At 34.8% G+C, this 19,408-nt stretch overlaps 1 protein-coding gene across 1 annotated transcript in view; it reads right to left on the bottom strand.

Annotated features, from left to right (window-relative positions):
* LOC118194141 (intermembrane lipid transfer protein VPS13A-like) overlaps positions 1-19,408 on the bottom strand; it is a 483,044-nt gene that overhangs the window by 290,599 nt on the left and 173,037 nt on the right. The window contains exons 30-31 of the mRNA XM_085810380.1: positions 17,548-17,753; positions 9,993-10,140 (exon numbers count right to left, since the gene is read on the bottom strand). Of these exons, the coding sequence (XP_085666506.1) occupies positions 9,993-10,140; positions 17,548-17,753 (354 nt within the window). The remainder of the gene's footprint in view (positions 1-9,992; positions 10,141-17,547; positions 17,754-19,408) is intronic.

A 19,408-nucleotide genomic window follows, 5' to 3' on the forward strand; every position in this document is an offset into this window, starting at 1 on the left:
GTTGTTTACGTTTTAATTTGCATTTGTTTGGCAGTTATAAATATATGGCGTAATAGTAGAGATCTTGTAGTGCTTTCGTTTTCTGAGTTTAATTAATCGCTGACATTTCACTTTCGAGATTTTTATCACGCATTAATATTTTGACTGATGATAACAGCATATTATGTGGATTAAGAGAATTCAAGTGTATATTTTTTTAATTGAGATGAGAATGACTGAAAGTGTTACAATTAATCTAGTGTTTTCTTATATCAGTGCATTCTTTTGATTTTTAAAGTGTAAGATTCAGAACACATATGATCTGATTATATCCATTTTTAAAATTAAAAGTTATATGTGAATAAATTGAATATACTCGTTGTGAATACGATAAATTCATTCTGCTTGACGAGTATTTCTTGTATAGACAGTTCACTTAAGAGTGAGCAGTTATTAAATGTGAAATTTAACACACTAAATGTATACGAATGCAAATTAGTAAATTTCACTTTGGTTAAAATTCTGCATTGTTTATTAGTATAGAACATCTTTTTCGTATAGACTGCAATAAAAAGTGCTGACTTCTATTTACATATATGACTGGTGAAAATATTTTTCTCATACGTATAGTTTTATGTAAAGATTGCATTTGGGCTCAGACGTTTATCACATATTTCTTTCTTTATCTTATTTACCACTTATTAAGTAATATTTCACATCGATATTTTTGCGAAGTATCCAACACATGTTTGTATTCATTTCAACTAGGCAGTGAAATCTTCATAATTGCCTATATTTGATCTAACTTCGCAATGAAAAATTTCAGAAGCAATCGACGATCCTTTGATTATTTTTTACAGAAAATTGCGTGGCAGATTATTTTCAACCATCTTGCTTAAATCTCAAAGCACGCGAAAGGTCATGTGACATGACAGAAATATTACTGGATGCTCATTGGTCCATCCTAGAAGCCACTCTCTCGGTGGCTACACAGATGTGCACTTGTGAAATATGCGCACCGCGAAGCGATTTTTTCAAAATTCGAATCAGAGTTTTTTATTTTATCTTTTTTGATGAAATCGCATCATTTTGAATAGTTTCATTCTTTTAGAAATGGGGTTTTGGCAACATTTTTTCATTCAATTGTACACTGCGGACTGTTGAAAATCAGCGCTGTTGCCACTGGAAAAAATGAGAGCGATAATTCAGCGCAGTTTTTAAACTGAATGTTTCTCTTGGATACTGGACGTCTGTTGAGATGAGGCAACGGGACGTTGGTTAATTTATTTGTTAGGATAATTGATATTTGTATTAAGGGATATTGCTTATTTCATTGTACTGTTTTTAAATATATAACAAATTTTCATTAAAATTTGTGTTTTTTTTTTTTTTTTTTTTTTTCCATAAATTTGCTCTGCTGAGTAAAATTTTGTGCAGTTTTTTAAATTTAATGTTTGGTATTTCCTTTAGGCATTTCCCGACGAAGGCTGGCCGTAATTAAAATTCTGCGAAGGTACCCATTTATGTGTTTCTGGTTGTGTTTATATAAAATTAGTTTGACTTCATTGCTATTTTGAAAGGCATTTTTTTGCTCGTCGTTTAGTATTATCATTCAGTTAATGTTATCCATATAGCCCATTGGGTAAAGCTTACTTCTTAATCTCCGAATTTATATTTTTAGAGTTTTAACAGTAAAGTTTAGTAATTTCGGTTCAGTTGTGCCACTTGGACGAGGATTAGTTGAGAAGACACCACAAGATGGCTAAGGTATCCGCTCTCAGTGCAAGCAGCGCAAATTTGGGGCTCTTTTTTCCACAAACCTAAATTGAATGAGAGCCACAGATACTTAGGTTCTTGTCTTCTTTTACAAGAAATCGGAGGTGAGAGAAAAGAAAACTAATGCAGAGTACTTTTGAAAGACTACGCGAACGGGAGACGAAACTGATGATGACAATAATAAATCAAACGTGAATGACTTTGAAATAAAACTTAAAAGACAATGTAAATATCCCTGAATGCTCTAAGTGTAAAGATAAACAAGAATGTATTGATAACTTGAAGAATAAAATAATATCTAGTCGTTCAGGGACATCTCGATACTTTTAATTTTCTTAGTAGAGTGGTCTGCACCCTGGTGTCGCGTATGGAAACCACTGTATTGGAATAACCTAAGAGTGTAGTGCGTCATTGTGAATCGAAAGTGTTGTAAAGTCAGAGATTGATCAAGAAAATAAATATTAATAATCAGTCAGGTGAGTTTTTCATAGTTTGCAAAGCATAAAGTATAAGATTGGCTTTGGTAGCGATGATAAATGGGGATGACGGCTTTGATTTTTGACAAGTTCCAAATGAGTGGCTAGTGAGATCAGGCATTCAGGAACATAGATGTCTACGCAAAAGGTTTTCATAGCTAGTCAAAGGGGAAGTGCTGCCATCTTTCATAGAAATGTGTAACTCGGGGAGATTTCGACAGTAGGTTACGGGGAGATCTCGACAGTCGAGTCAGGCAATTTTGCCAATGGCTTTCGAAAATGTGGAATATACCACTACAATCCCGATATTTTGGAAGACAATGTGTTTGAATATGAACTCATGTCTGCTACAAATGGCACCATTCCAGTTATGGTAGAGGAAGAAGACAGCCTCCAGAGGTCATCATCACCATCTACTGTATCAGCTTCTACATCATTTTCGGAATTATCCCCTGTACCAGTAGTACAGAACCACTCTGTACGGAATAGGAGAAAAAAAAAGCAACAAGAATCAGCCATTCTAACATCCGCAGAATACAGGAGTCAACTGCTCAGTAAAACACCAACACATGAACCTAGACGTCAGGGAGGAACTCAACCCAGAACCTCGAGGGATCTCGAAGACAGTGAAAATTACTGTGGCGAGTGCGGCGGGTACTATTTTGATGATACTGCCGGACAGAAGTGGGTGAAATGTGTTGGAGAGTGTATGTAGTACGTGGTTCCGTGAGACGTGTGTACAAAATGGGAATCAACCCCAGTTTACATGCAACAAATGTACATAGTTAAAAGGGAGGATATAGATTGTTGCATTGTTAATATGTGTTTAGTCCGTCAATCTTTCTTTTCCATAGTGCGTTGTCCTTATTTCTTAAAAAAAAAAGGCATTGTTCTGAATTGTACATGCTGCCCCGTAGATACCTGTCGAGATCTCCCGCAGTTAAGGGAGAAATGGACATCCGACTTTTATGTTTTTCATTGCATTTATATGACCTATGATGTTTTTCAGGTAAGCCAAATTTTCATAATGTGTTACTAATACAGAATAATTATTTTCTGTAAAAATAAATGATAAAATACTTATATGTCAACCAGTTATTCATAATTTTCCCTTAAGGTGTCGAGATGTCCCTGAACGACCTTATTTTGAAAATTATATTAAAACATTGAAAAATATCGAAAAAAAAAAGTTTTAGAATGTTTGCTCAGCGAAAAAGAAGACAGACGACATCTAATAAGAAACTGGTATCAGAAATTGAGAAATTTCAATCTCAAATAGAGAAGTTTAGGAAAAAAACAGCACATAACGGAGAATTTGAAAAGTACATTTTTTACAAAGGCGCAAATTAATGAATTACCAACAAAGTAAGAAAAAATCAGATGGACTAGTGAAGATTGCATTGCCATAAGAGCTCCGTCATCTAAAAACTACGATTTTTGGAAAGAAAAAATCCTGATGTGTAACACCACATGACTTCCTTGTACGGAACATTAAATTATATGCATTTTTTCTTGCATTTCATTTAAACTTATCGGATTGAATTAAATTTACTTCGCCGAGTGATTTATTTCATTCATTTTAAACTCAGAATGCACAAAGTTATATTATCCTAAGAATGGTCTAATCGTTGCCACACGTTCTATTCAAATACTACAATAAATCTAAAACGATGTATAAAAGAAACTAAGTAAACAAAACAAAAAAGAAACAGTTTTTCACAGTTCAGTATTTCTCATTAAATGAATTCAGTTTTCACTTCGCGACAAGGCAAAAATACATAAAAACTCAAAATATCTGTATTGAAAATTATGAAGTAAATCTTAAACACTTATTTCCTCGTATAAATTCCAGAATCGATTATGCATCATTTAATTCGCAATAATAAAATAAAGTGTTATCTTTGTTCTTGCGAAACTTACTTTCTCTATATTGGCAATAAATCTACTGTTCTGCTGTTTCAAATGTAAACAGGCATGGCCGCCATGTGAAAAATAATTAGGCTTAGCGGAACTTAAACAACTTTCAAATTGTTGATAATTCTAAAACTATTACACGCAGATTTACTAAAAGCATAAAAACCTTAACCGGGAAATAAAAATAATATAATTCAATCATTTCTAAAGCAAAAAATCTACAATTTACAAACATATAAGAATAAAGAAACTGAGATTACTGAGCCGAATAACAGAGTGGATATATATATGCTTTTGGTGCGGCTGATTGCAACTAGAATACGAGGCGCTCATCTACATGTTATAGCAGTATATACAAAATTTCAACGTTCTGAGGCTACTCGTTTTTCAGTTACGCGAGATACGTACACATACGAACAGACGCCACGAAAAATTCTCTTCAGAATTCATTTAAAATCAATTTTATAATATTTTTTGGGGGAAAAGAGTTTTTTATTCTGTACGTACAGACGTCAGGCAAAAACATCTTTAAATTGCATTCGATAGCGGCCAAAATGGATATTTTCGTAGAAATACGATACCTGAAATTTTTCGCGATTACAATACTTCCCTTTTACTCCGTAAAAGGCAGTAAAAATGGGAATTCCTTTACCTAGTTCTAGCACGTTAAAGGGATGATGCACTAAATTTTGATGTAGTTCAGGAATTCAGTGTGATCTTATTACTCTAATGACGGAAAGATACAAATATTCGAATTCTGTACTAAAAACGCTCTCAGTTTCGACGAAATTCTGCTATGATAAATTTAACATTTTCCTATGACTCTAAACTGAACCAAGTTTTTGGTACTTTTGAAAAAGTGCAGTTTGATTTAGTCAAAGGTCTCATTTCGCAGTAGAAAAAACTAATTTGTTTTTTAATTTAACACGTCAATGAAGAAAAAACTTCTTTTCACTCATTCAATCATCTGGAGTAGAATTGAAAGCCATAGTATCTGATTTAGGAGAATCTACTACTTTGTGGAAACAGCTACAGATTTCGATTAATAGTTTTCAATTTCTGAATCCCGTACTGCACATGAAAAAAATATGGATTTTTGCAGATTTAGCGCACTGCCTCAAATTACTGAGAAACAATTTTTTAGATAAAGGATTTGTTTTGGGAGATGGAATTATTTTAAATGCTGATATTATTAAAGAGGTTTTAAAGAGGTTCAGGAGAAATTAAATTGTGTCACAAACTAAAACCGAATTATTTAATGGTCAAGGAAAATCGAGAGACAAAACATCGCTCCAAATTTTATAAAATATTAAATTTTATAAAATTTGGTGCGATATTTACGGAGAAATTCAACAATTCATCTTGGCGCATTTTTTTCAGTTTATTTTCCTTACCCTTCCGTTATGCCGGAATGGAAAAAAAGGCACCTCGTTCCTATCTTTTCACACTGTAGATAAGCGGGAAAAAAGTCACATCGTTCCTACTTTCAAATAATTTTAGCAAAGTGCTTAAACCACATTTTCGTCATTATCGCTTTCAACAAATACGCCAAATTTTAAAATGCGCCAATATATCAATTCACGTATATCTTCAAAAATTTTGAATAAAAAGCTCTAATTTTTGTAGGTATGTATAGAAACACATCTACTTTAAGACGACTGTAAAAATTTTATAGGTTATAATTCAAAATTTTTCGAAAAATTTAGAAAAATTATTTTAAAATAAATCTTAAAAAAAATGAAGGAATTTTACTTGGAATGAACCTAAATTTCGAACTGTGTAAGAAAGAATCAAATAAGTTTAATAAAAATAAGAGATATTAATGAATACATACCAAATTGAATTAACATTGAGGAACTCAAATTTTGAGAGCTAATTTTTAAAAACTACTCGAGGGATTTTTAGAAAACTTGGTAGTTTGGAGTAATTTGAGTCGTAGAATCGAAATATGGAAAAAAGTTGGTATGTTATTTGAGAAAAAGTCCGATTTTGTGTCAAAATACCTATGTTAGAACAATGCTATATATAAATCTAATGCGTACCTTAAGTCGCGCTTTCGAGAAATGAAAAACGCAAGTTCAATTTTGTCAATCGGCACAGTAGAACGGGAGATATAGAACTGTCCCATTCTTTTTTCTGCAGTGTACACTCGATCTCACAGGAAATGAAAAACCATCTGACTTCTTTTGAATTAATGGATGATCTTTTCGATGTTATGAATAGTACCAAGGTATAACCTCCCTAAGATTAAAATACAGGGTGTTTATAAAGTTACGGACCCATTTTGATATTTAATAACTCATAAAATAATAGCGATAGATTAAAATTAATAACATAAATGGTTAGATAGACTCAAAAAGTTTCATGACCCTTGTCAATGAACTTCCACGTGTACCCCTTACGTCGCACGGAGAATATGAAGTCGATATTCAATTTCACGCCAGGTACCGGGAAGCATGTCGGCATCCAGAGGCTATTGCGGTTGTCATTCTGGCTTTTAGGTCAGCAATGTTCGACACTGTTCTCCTGTAAACTCTTTCTTTTACAAATCCCCAAAAGAAAAAGTCCAGCGGCATTGTATCAGGGGACCTGGGTGGCCAAGGAATTGGACCTCCTCGCCCAATCCATCTTCCTGTAAAATTGTCATTCAAAAAACACGAACGATGGTTCTCCAATGAGGTGGTGCACCATCTTGTTGCAAAAAGACATGTGTCTGAAGCTCTTCTAGTTGTGGACTGTAAAAAAGAAAGGTCCAATGACTCGGTCGCGCATTAGTCCACACCACACATTAACCTTTCGGGAATCCTTTTGTGCCTCTCGGTATTCATGGGGGTTTTCGGATCCCCATATGCGCACATTATGGCGATTAACAATGCCAGAAAGATAACAAAAACATAAGAGAGAAAAATGCAATTAATAAGCAGACGATATTTAGAAAAGTACAGATATTTAGACTGGAAAATGAAATTATCTGAAATTAACCATACGCGCAGACGATATTTACAAACGTAAAGATATTCAAACCTGAAAAGGAAAATATATAATTTATTCCATCAATAAATGTCATAAGTTTGTTTATATCTTCATTATTTTATGAGTTATTAAACATCAAAATGGGTCCGGAACTTTATAAACACTCTGTACTTAAAGTAGAATTCAGTTTAATTAGATTAAATGAACATCATGAGAAACAAATTCAAGTTTTGAAATTATTTAAGAAAGTCATTAATGTAATAAAAGTTCAGAGAAAACCTAACATACTGCCCTTACAAAAAAGAATAATAATTTCTGTTTTTAGCCTACACCAGGATTTGAAATCATCGTATGACGCTAAATATATTTTAACCTTTAGATGGACTCAGGATGCAGTTGAAAGTCTCTTTAGCCAGATTTGAGGTCTTGGCAGGTTTAATGGCCAACCATCGCCTAGTGAAGTTATACCCCGCTTAAAGCAATTATTACTCGTTAATAAGCTACCAAAATTATCTTCAAAGAAACACGAAGTATTTATTCAATTTTAACTTCAGAATAACTTCAAAGGGCCATAGTCGCACGCATTCCCGAGTCACTACTTTACATCTCTAAAGGCTGTAGCCAGGAAAATGCATCTAAGCAATCAACCAAAATAAAACTAAATACAAGCCATGTGATAATAACAGCAGTCCCTATTTTGAAATTGGGAATTACAAATTTAAATATTTAGGATCAGAATTTAATACTCTCAATGATTTAATGCCCGAGATCCGTAGCAGTGTCACAGATGCTAACCGATGTTTTTTCGGTCTCAAAAAATAATTGAAGTCTAACTTCACTAGCAGAAAAACGAAGATTTTAATTTACAAAAGCTTAATCAGATCCATTCTTATATACTTTGCTGAGACCTGGGCAGTGACAGAAAAAGCTAAAAGTATCATTTCTGCCTTTGAAAGAAAAATTTGGAGAAGTATTTTTGGTGGCATAAAATGTAACAATATCTGGAGAAGAAGAAGTAACTCTGAACTCTATAAATCCTTTAAAAAAATAGATATAGTAAAATATATAAGGATTCAGAGAATTAAATGGGCAGAACACCTGTGCAGAATGGATGAAAATCGAGTAACTAAAAAGATCTTCTCGGCGAGACCATTCCGCACCCGAAAAACAGGGAGACCTAAACTTAGGTGGCTCGACTGTTTGGAAACAGACTTAACCCCTTAACCTACGATTTAGATTCGAAGATGTTGGGCAGAAATTGTATACGAGGTCGCGCAGCGTTCGGGACATTTGCACGACTTGTGTAACACACTAATCCGGGCAATCGTAAACATGACGAATTATGTAATTTTCGAAGAAAGTATAGGCGAATAATTATTGATGATACATCCAATGACGATCAACTATCAGAGTCCTGGCTTTGGAAAGAAATAAGAAATAGTCCAGAAATCTGGGACTATACGATGACTTCTGGCATAAGAGAGGAAGCCTTATGTCAATCAGGAGGAAATAGAGGAGAATTTGATACATTTAATCTAATATTTGATGACATATTTTGGAACATATTGTAACCGAAACGAATCAGTATGCAAATCGAGTACGAGAAAATCCACATAGAACACGAGTGTAAAAAGTGTAAAGTTCCGTTCCATGTACCAGAATGCTTTGAAATATATCATACCGTTACAGAGTACTAATTTTGTATTTTGGAGTTTTGTACAAATAAAAATTTTATAATACTTGCGTCTACCACAATTATTGCATCAGACTGTAATTGCGTATCAAATATTCCACGTAATATTCACTTCTGGCCCGATCACCGTACGCGGGCTATGCCCGTGAAAATTATGTTTGGCCCGACCATCGTACGCGGGCTATGCCCGTCACTGTAGATTAAGGAGTTAAGAATTTTAAAAATAACCAATTGGATGTTCATGGCCAGGAATAGAAGAGCTTGGAATTTGATTCTGAGGAAGGCAACCTGGGCTGTCTTGACCACTGAAGAAGAAAAAGAAGAACTTTAAGTAAGGGCTTTGAAAACTGAGGAGGAAGTTTTATGATGAAATAAAAACAGCATTGCCAAAATTAAATATATTGGTCCCTATTCAAAAAATTTATGTGAAGCCATTTCGACTATTCTCATCTTCGTACGACTTTAATCAACCGAGATAATAATTAAAAACTCTGAAAATACTCATTTTCGCACTCATTTCTCCGAGTGGCAACAGTCTCGCGCGTTGGAGATAAAAATGCTTTATTTCGAAAAATGTTGCTACTGGTCGCTTTCGAATCGTAGAATTTGTTATTCAAAAATTTTTAAGTTTTACAAAATCTCCACATATAAAGAAAAATGCCTGTTTGTTTGTTTGTTCGCGTTACGGATTTCTGATCAAATTATGATCCATTTTTTGCCACTTAATCCACTAAAATTGAATATACGTTTAATATTGGATGGAACTTTAGATTTTATGACCAATTGATGAAAAAGACGAAAATCGTTAAAACCTGCGTGCCATTGTTGCTGATATAATGAGAGAGAATTAGTTTGTTTTTTATGTGGGTTCCATATCGCATCAGAGTGAAAAATGTACGACTATGAATCGTATTTTTTGCATCGTTATTAAAGAAGGATTGCAGAGGTATCGTTCTCTCTGTTGCTAGATACATTACTCTCAATCTAACGAACAAGCATCGGGTAGTTCCGCTAGTATATATGTATCAACATATAAAAATTAAATAATTAGATAAAAAAAAGTTTAGTGTTAACAGTCTAACAGGAAGAAAATACACAAGGTTGGAGGGAAAACAAAATAATAATTCAATATTATATCACAGCAAACTGCCTGAGTGCAAAAATGAAAAAGCAAAAATTACTTTAATGAGATCCATGCTTCCGTTTACTTGATATAACAAGCCGTCTTTGGGATATGGTTTAAGAGCTCTTTTGATATCCAACCGCAGTTTCAGTGGCTCTAGTATGGGTTCTCGAATTTCCATTCGGCTATCCAGAAGGATCACGGCCCTGTAGAAAACAAAATCTGATGTGTACACCACATGACTTCCTTGTAAAGAACATTAAATTACACACATTCTTTCTTGCATTTCATTTAAACATAGTGGACTGAATTAAATCCACTGCATCGATAGCGCATTAACCACAATAGAATCAATGCACTCTAAAATTCACTATATTTATTTACCGTATCGAAACTCTGGCGCTAGTTTCACTTAACATTTCATTCATTAATTAACTCAGAATGCAAAAATATTATATCATCTGAAGAAATATCTAATCGTTGCCACACGATCTATTCAAATACTATAATAAATCTACAATGATGTATAAAAGAAATTAAACAAATAAAAAAGAGAGAGAGAAACAGTTTTTCACGGAGGATTCAGTATTTCTCATTAAAATAATTCAGTTTTCACTTCGCGACAAGGACAAAATACATAAAAACTCAAAATATCTATATTAAAAATTGCGAAGTAAATCTTAAACACTTATTTCCTCGAATAAATTTCAGATTGGATTCAGCATGATTTAATTCGCAGTAATAAAAGAAGACGTTATTTTTGTTGTTGCGAAGCTTAGTTTCTCTGGATTTTTTAGAAGAATTTTAGATTTTCTGGAAGCGCCATTTTGCGTCAGAAGAAGCTCGTCTCTTCTTCGTTGTTATACATCTCGCTGCTGCTTGATCTACCTTTCCTTTGTTAGAAATAGTAATGACGCATAATGTTTAACTTTAGTCGTAATTGGTTTAAACTACTAATGAATATGTGACTTAGAGAATTTCACATGAAGTAAAGCATGATCTACGTTAAAAATTGAATTAAAGCTATGCAATAAAGATGTACCATTAAAATCTAAATCAACTTCCCTCTTCATTTGGATTAGCCTTACCACTCAGAAAAAACCATGACTGAACTTTGATGCCGAAATATCACAGTCATTTAATAGTAGTTTAAACCAATTACGACTGATGAAAGTTAAACTTTATGCGTCATTACTATTTCTAACAAAGGAAAGATAGATCAAGCAGCAGCGAGATGTATAGCACAGGAGAAGCGAGCTTCTTCTGACGCAAAATGGCGCGCCTTCTTTATTTATAGTAGCGGTTACGTAATAGGCTAGCGAATTCTAGAAGGTACTGGTCTAGGGGAAGATCCTGAATTGCAGAAAGTTAATGAAAGGTTGCGTGTTCGCGAAAAGCAAAACCATCGTATTTTTTTATATTTTACATACTCAGATGTAATATATTCAGACTCAGAAGCCATGACCAGGAGCAGGAGGAGAATGATTAGGAAATTGGGAGGCGAATGCAGATTAAGTCTTCAGTTTTATTTTCAGAAAATTCTTACGGCTACATACAAGTCGGCACATTAAATGTGCCTGTTCTAAAAGGTTTTATTTGTGATATTTTGTGACAATAAGAACCTTCCCTGAAGAATTATGATTATGGGAACTCTCAAACAAAGACTTTTGGGCTGAAATGCTGAAAAATTCAATAGGACTCTAAAATTAAGAATTTATTTTAAAAAATTGATATTTATAAATGATACTTTATAGGATCTTTTTTTTTTTTTTTTTTTTTTTTTTTTTTTTTTTTTTTGCTAGTGCTTTAACGCTTTTTCTTTAAAAAGGTTTCTCTGTCGCTACGCCTTTTTCTTTTTGAAGGGGGGGATATGTAAGAAAAATTATATTTAAAAGATTAAATTAGCAGCGTAAATTAATTTCCCTCCTCTATTCCAAAAATAGCTACATCTATTGGCACTGCGTCATTTCGAGAAAATCTATGTCAAATGATTCTTACGTAATTCTGGTGATGTAAACGGAACTAACACTCTTAACAGCCAATAATAATTTGACCGCAATATTAACCATCCAATCAGAATGCTTTGAGAACCAAAACTGACTTGAGATTTCATCCTGAACATAACGCGTTTGCTTTCCACGTTCTGGCTTAGCTACACTGCTGTCTGTCTGCTCTGCTTTCTTGCTACAAAATTATCAAAAATATAAGCCTTTTGGAACAGGCACATTTAATGTGCCAACTTGTGTGTAGCCGTAACAATTTGCTGAAAATAAAACTGAAGACTTAATCTGCATTTGCCTTCCAATTTCCAAGTCATTCTCCTCCTGCTCCTGGTCATGGCTTCCGAGTCTGAATATAATACATATATAATCTGTAGCACTACGTGCAAAGTTGTCAGTGTAACAAACCTCGCTACTGTTGTACAGTAGAACATATGAACTTCTGTCTGAAACTGGAGTAGCAGGAAACTACACAAGAGAAGGGTTTAAAGTACCCTTTATTAAATCTTTGAAAATTTACAATGCGTCAACTCGACGCTAACAAACTTCGCCTCTGCTTGGGCGGTAATTGAAAATCAGATAATGAAACTTAAAGTTGAAGATATTAACAAGTGACAGAACTACCTACAGGGCTCAGCGAGATCCCGTAACTTAAACCTTCTTCGAAAACCAGTGGCAGCAAGTAAATGCATTTAAGCCACTTGAACGAGGAATAAGCAAATGTATCTGCGGCAGAGGTAGCGGCCAAAGCCTAACTCTCTTTTCTCCTATCGACACTCAGCTTTTAAATACTTCCTTGAAATTTGCATTCCTTCAAGCGCGCTACAACATTTAACGATTCTGGCACTGAAAATTAGGGGAATGAAGGCTTACAAAAAAGTTTCAACTTTTTTCAATTTGTTAGTTACAATAATATAAATCCCTACACTGTAATTATTTGTTTCTGCTATCTAAATATAGATTTTCCTTCCACTGATCGGACATTATTCCGTTTGGCCGCTCTCTTAGGTTGGAAGGAAGCCCGCTCAACGGTTAAACTAAAATCAAAAATGAAAAAATGAAAATCTGAAAGGTTTCAGATTTTAAATTACGCCCAAAGGGGAGCTTTTTTAACGTTTTGTGTGTTACCTTTTCTTATTAAATATCATGTTCTTCGCACTTAAACCATAAAATTCAGTTCAACAGCAATAGCGGAAAATTATTTTAAAATGAGCGTATCTTTAGAATTTCTGATACAGTCTCACGCGCTGGAGAAAAAATGTTTTTTTTCTGTACAACGTTGCCATGACTCGCTTTGAAATCGTTCAGCTTCTGAATAAAAAATTCGTTAAAGTTTTATAAAATACGAAATGGATACTGAAACAAATTCCAAATTTCAATTTTGGGCTTCCAGATGACCATATTCGCAGGAGGATTACGTTATTCAATATTTAATGGCTCTAGGTACCCCTGTTTTATCCCAATGCGAGAAACATACATACATTGATGCAGATTCTTCGTTATTTTATTTCTTTAAATATAACACAGGGCTCTAATATCTGGTGGCAACAATTTAAAAAGCGCTTCGCTGTTTATAGTGAATCACCGCAAAATGCCAAAACGAAATTAATAGCCCTTCTGGGCAAATTCCCCCTTTGGGCTAGTAAATTTTTTAAACTGAAGTAACGTCGACAAATAAGTTTAAAATGCATTATAAAAACTGCCAAGTTACAGAGGAACGGTTTAAGGGATTATGCCATCAAGCATCTTGACTTCAAGTTCAGCCAAACGTTTAAAAATAGGCAAAATAGAATCCGTAGTTTTATGTAGATTTTCAATAACCTCGATTTTGAGCGGAGCAACGAAAAATTCTGCAGAATATTTTTGCCTGAACATATCTATGTACAACTAAGGTTACTATTTTGCCTAATTTAAAATTTTACCATTGGCATGTTCTTTTCCAATCAGGGATGGCCTCCAAGTACTGAGATTAGGAGTAGCATCGATCAAACGACATCCTGAAATGTTATGAATCATTCATAAATAAACTTTTTCATTAACTATTTCAATCTAAATTTATTTGTTTGTTCCAACTGATTTCCTTTTTTATCTTCTCTTTTAAAATGTGATAACTCCAGGGGCCTGGGACAGATATGGACCACTGCGTTGTAATGGCGGGGCATATGTGCCCCATTATTATTAAATTGTTGATACATAAAAGAAAAAAAAAACTATTTTTATTTTCATAACTTATGAGTGATAAGAAGTAAAACATTTTTTGCCTAGTGGGTAGATTACATGCCACATAAAATGTTAGACGAAAGGGGCAATTTGCCCAGAAGGACTGTTAATTTCGTTTTGGCATTTTGCGTTCTTTCACTTTTCAAATTGTTGCCAACGAAAATTATCACCCTGTGTTACGTTTAAAGAAAATAAATAATGAAGAATCTGCATAAATGTATGTATGTTTCCTGCATTGTGATAAAACGACGTTACCTAGAGCCATCTAATTCTGAATAAAGTAAACCTCCTGCGAATATGGGAATCTGGAAGCCGAAATTTGTAATTTGTTTTATTATCGATTTCATCTTTTGTAAAATTTTAACGAATTTTTGATTAACAATCTCAAGGTTTTTAAAGCGAGCTATGGCAACGTTGTACAGAAAAGACATTTTTATCTCTAGCGCGCGAGACTGTGTATCGGAAATTCTAAAGATAGGCTCATTTTACAGTTGTTTTGCGATATTGCTGTTGAACTGAATTTTATGATTTAAGTGTGAAGAACATGATATTTAATAAATAAAGGTAACACACAAAATGTTGAAAAAACCCCCCTTTGGACGTAATTTAAAATACGAAACCTTTCGCATTTTTTATTTATTTATTTATTTAGTTCTTTTCTCTTGTTTTTTCTTGGTACAACTGTGACACGTTCTTCTAAGTGGACGCTTCGATTTGTAAGTGATCTCCTATATTCAACAACTTGGAACTAGATGATATTATACTGTAGTGGTATGGTACCATATTCTAGTGGTGGTCCACCATATGGTAGTGGTAGTGTATGTCTACCATATAATAACCATATACCTTTAGGGTTCTTTAAATATCTACTGGGACTTATATAACCCATTGGAAGTGAAAAGGTTAAAGACATTATGAGAAGTTTTGTAGTTACCTAACTGAAATGCTCTGTATGTGTCTTTTTATGTTTCTGGCTGTATTTATATTAAATTAGTACCGATTCCATTCGCGTTTTAGTGTTTTGAAAGATACTGTTTCTCATCGTTAAGGTTGCCTTTCGATTAATGTTAACTAAATGATCGTGGACAAACGTGATCGTATTAAGCAAGATCTACTGTACTTCGAGAAGAACATGCCCAAAATATTAATTTATTTAATCGACCGCTATAAGAAATAAATCCTTTTAAAAAAATAGCCACAAGAATAGATTAAATTTTGTTTCACACTGCGGCTGTCCAAACTGCACGTCTCTTAAAGATTTCATGTACAATGACAATAACTAAATCAAAATAACATCATATCTCTCCATGTTCTGTTTTATAAAATTCAAATACTTAGGTCTTATCCACCATCGTCTTCACTTACGCTCATAGGAGCAGAAGTGGATGGTGTAATTGTTAATTCCGAAAATTTCCCGTGGCACCGATGACTCTACGTCTGCCTTGTAACTAAAGATGCCAGCACCCTAATGAAATCAGGCGATTATTCGCTATCCTGAAGGTACCCCAAAATAAAAATGCCGGCACCTCGACGAAATGTGCTCTTTCAAAGTTGAAAATTAATGTTCATAAATGTGTCTATACATATATGAGAATGTCTCCCCAAGACTGTCGTTATAAAAGACCCCAAGACTGTTCTGCTATAAAGGCACCAGCACTTCGAAACCAGTTGCTTTCTTCAAGTCCCAAATTAAATTTTATGGTACTGGCTTCATAAGGGTGATGGCATCCTTTTGATGGAGATTTTGCCAAGACAGAACCTATCATAAAATCATGGCATATTGATGGAAATTACATTCTACAAATTCTAAACTGAACTGACAAGGGCGCAGGCATCTTTATGCATATCGATGACTATTCACTAAAATAAAGACTAGGCCAGTCCCGGCATCTTGATGAAGGGTGCATTCTTCCTGGAGTAAACTCAATTTTATAAGGGTGCCGGGCAGCTCTTATGTCTTGACGAAGAATCGCTAGCTTGAAAAAGTTTCCAATACCTTTATTGAAGCCGTCGACTCTTTACTTAAATCTTCAAAGAAATGCCCTGGATTTTCTACGAGGGCTACATTTCTGGTGGCGAAGGATTGAGCGCAACCAAGGAAGACCACTGGCCTGGCCTTAGTCTCCCAGTGTGTTATCTTCCTCGTAGAAACCATCTACGCTCTACTCCACCCTGCCCCGGGAACGCAACCGACGGTTAAGACACAACCGACAGCAATTTAGACGGCTAAGAGCCTCTTAAAGTCTACATGTTAGCTTGGATATTGTTGTTCGGGGAAAGAGTATCCTGTCAGGAACTACTTTAAATCTAAGCAAAGAAGCACAAAAGACTCTAAGAATTTCTGATGGTATAAATTGAAATTCCCGTGGTTCACTCACACTTTTATCAAAGTCGATGACTATTCACTTACATCTTCACAGGAGAGTTCAGGCACCTTGATAAAAGTTGCATTCATCAAAATCAAAATAGAACTTCATAGATGCCAGGCAATCCTTATGCCTCGACAAACAGCGTTTATTCTACTGAACATTTACAAAACTGGGCATAATTTGAGTCGTAGAATCAAAATATGGGGAAAAAAATGGCTTACCATTTCAAAAAAGGGTTAATCTTCAAATTATGGTACCTTGGCGATTTTTTGGCGAAAATTCGGCGACCAACCCTGCAAGTTTTTTTTTTAGACGCAATTTTGTTTTCACGATGTAAAGGCTTTTTTTTTTTTTTAACTCAACATTTTTTCCAACAATCTGCTAGCCGAATTACGCTTATGCTAGAACTTTTATGGAAGAAAAGTGTTTAATCATGACGAAGATTAGGTGCGAAATTGGGAGAATGTGTAGAATCGCCCACTGCTTTTTAAGAATTAAAAATTTTAAGAATTTTAAGAATTGCACATACGATTTTAAGAATTGCACATACGCGGTATCCATGTACACGTCGACCTATTTTCGCCTAAAAAACATCGCAGAATTGCACAAAAATGGCATTGCGCACACTCTCGACTTTATCCATGTACACTGTTAAAGTCCTAGCTAGTAACCTTTATCGCTTACCAAAATGTCGTCAAACTACCTGTTACCATATTCCAAAGATTAGCCAAAAAAGTCCGATTTTGTGTAAAAATCCCTATGTTAGAACAATGCTATATATAAATCTAATATATATTTGAAAGTCGCGCTTTCGAAACATTAAAAACACAAGGTGAATTTCGTCAATCGATCCAGGAGAACGGGAGATACAGAACTGTCCTTTTTTTTTCGCAGTGTAGCTTGGCGAACATTAGTCACCTTGCATAAAGATGCCAGCACACTTGTGGAAATTGGCTGCGCAGGACAGATCATACCTGTCAGCCCCTGCCTCGGAAAAGGAAACTAAAATCTTGAAACTACTAACCTGGCTAGCTGGAGAGCATGCAGCCGTACTAAAAGATTATCCATGCAGTAATCTTGCTCTTCTTGGAAGAAGTTTTCGACGCTCAGTTCCCCTAACTGAAGAATGAGTGCATTGGGAGAAGTTGCCTTTTGAGGGAACAGAACCATTGGAGCCTGAATTTCGACGGATACTTGGTAGCGGAGGCCACTCTGTTGAAGTTCGGACACCTAGAAAGGGAAATAAAGATGCAATGGAACATCGAGATACGATAATTTTTTATACACGAGAAATTCGAGATACGAGGAAAGTATGAGCGAAAAATTTAAAATACGAGCACTGACTCGAGTAACGAGCAACCAGCCAGTCTGTTGGTATGAGTGGCGCCATTTTCCCATCCGCCTCGACTCGGGGAATCCCCTCGTCAGATCACTAAGTGTTCTTTAATTTACGTATTTGTGCGCTTGTGAGTTAAGTGTTTTTTACATTTAACGTGTAAATAATTATTTTAAGATGCCTCCCAAGAAGGTTGTTGCCTCAGATAGTGCTGCAAAGAAAAAGAAGGAAGCCGTGACTGTTAAAATTAAGAAAGAAATCATAGATAAACATAAGCCTGGCGAAAGAGTGACAGAATAGGCGAAGACTTACGGCCGTTCGACATCGACGATTTGCTTCTGGAGCAGAAGGAAGAAACTAAGAAACTTAACGTGGTCAAAGGAGTTACCGTTACTGCCAAGCGCCGCCTAAAACTCCTAGAAGATGTTGAGAAGCTGTTGTTGGAGTGGGTTAACGAGAAAGAAGTTAAAAGGCGATTAGATATCGGAAGCTAGGATAGAGGTAAACTACGATTATACTTGTACTAGTTATCAGTGTTATTTATCGGAAAATTTGATTTTTAAGTTGATATTTTTTTCGGGGGGGGCGGAACGGTTCTAACTGGATTTCTATTCTTTTCGATGGCGAAGTTTTTTTCTAGATACGAGAAATTTGCTCAATCCTGGAATGAATTAAACTCGTATCTCGAGGTTTCACTGTACATCGAAAAGAAATACGAAGAGGTATTAAAGAAATATTAAATGGGTAACATGTGTTTCTGAGCTACCTAATTTTTACTGCAACTGTTTTTACTACTACTGTTTTTTACTTATTACTGTTTTGATGAAGATATTAAGTAACTACAATCGAACGTCGCTATAACGATTTTCAAATAATAGCACAGGACAGGACTAAGTGTGGGAAGCACCAACACATCGCCATTGCAGAACTGGTGTCACTCCTTCACACTAACCATCTTGAGAAGAACACTTCCACAGGGCGTACTTACGCCACGCATCGGTGTTAATTGAAAAGTTATCATTAGGGCATAGAGAACTTGTGGTACAGAGCATGGTCGGGAGATACAGTTGCTGATGACAATGACATTACAATACAGTACCATACATTACAGTTGATGATGAAATATAAATATAAGTACACAAATAAACAAATAGAATTGAATGGAAAAATACTAAACATTATTATCTTGGTTAAGTTATTGTGATATTAATGTGATGTTTTTGGGACAGTGTAGCAAATCGTAGATGGTTCACAGTTCATTGACAGTTCATGAAAAAATCATGGATTGAGTCAGAGTTCATACATACAGTAGAGTTCACTAGTTCGGTTATGCCATTTTTTATGTGCAAAACTGTGGTCGTATTTTATGTGCAAAACTGTGGTATTGTCTACGTGCTAAACCAGTACTGACCTTGATGCACTAAGATAATCTATTGCAATAACTATAAAGGCACCCCCATTGGAAAACTGGCGTTTATAACAGTTATGAGCTTCAAATAATAGGAAGTTTGCTTCGATGTATCCGTTCCAGCAAGAAAAATCGAGTATC

Source organism: Stegodyphus dumicola, chromosome 2 (assembly GCF_044657685.1).
Source record: "Stegodyphus dumicola isolate Sdum_Otavi_A_Nest chromosome 2, ASM4465768v1".
Classification (NCBI taxonomy): Eukaryota; Metazoa; Arthropoda; class Arachnida; order Araneae; family Eresidae; genus Stegodyphus; species Stegodyphus dumicola.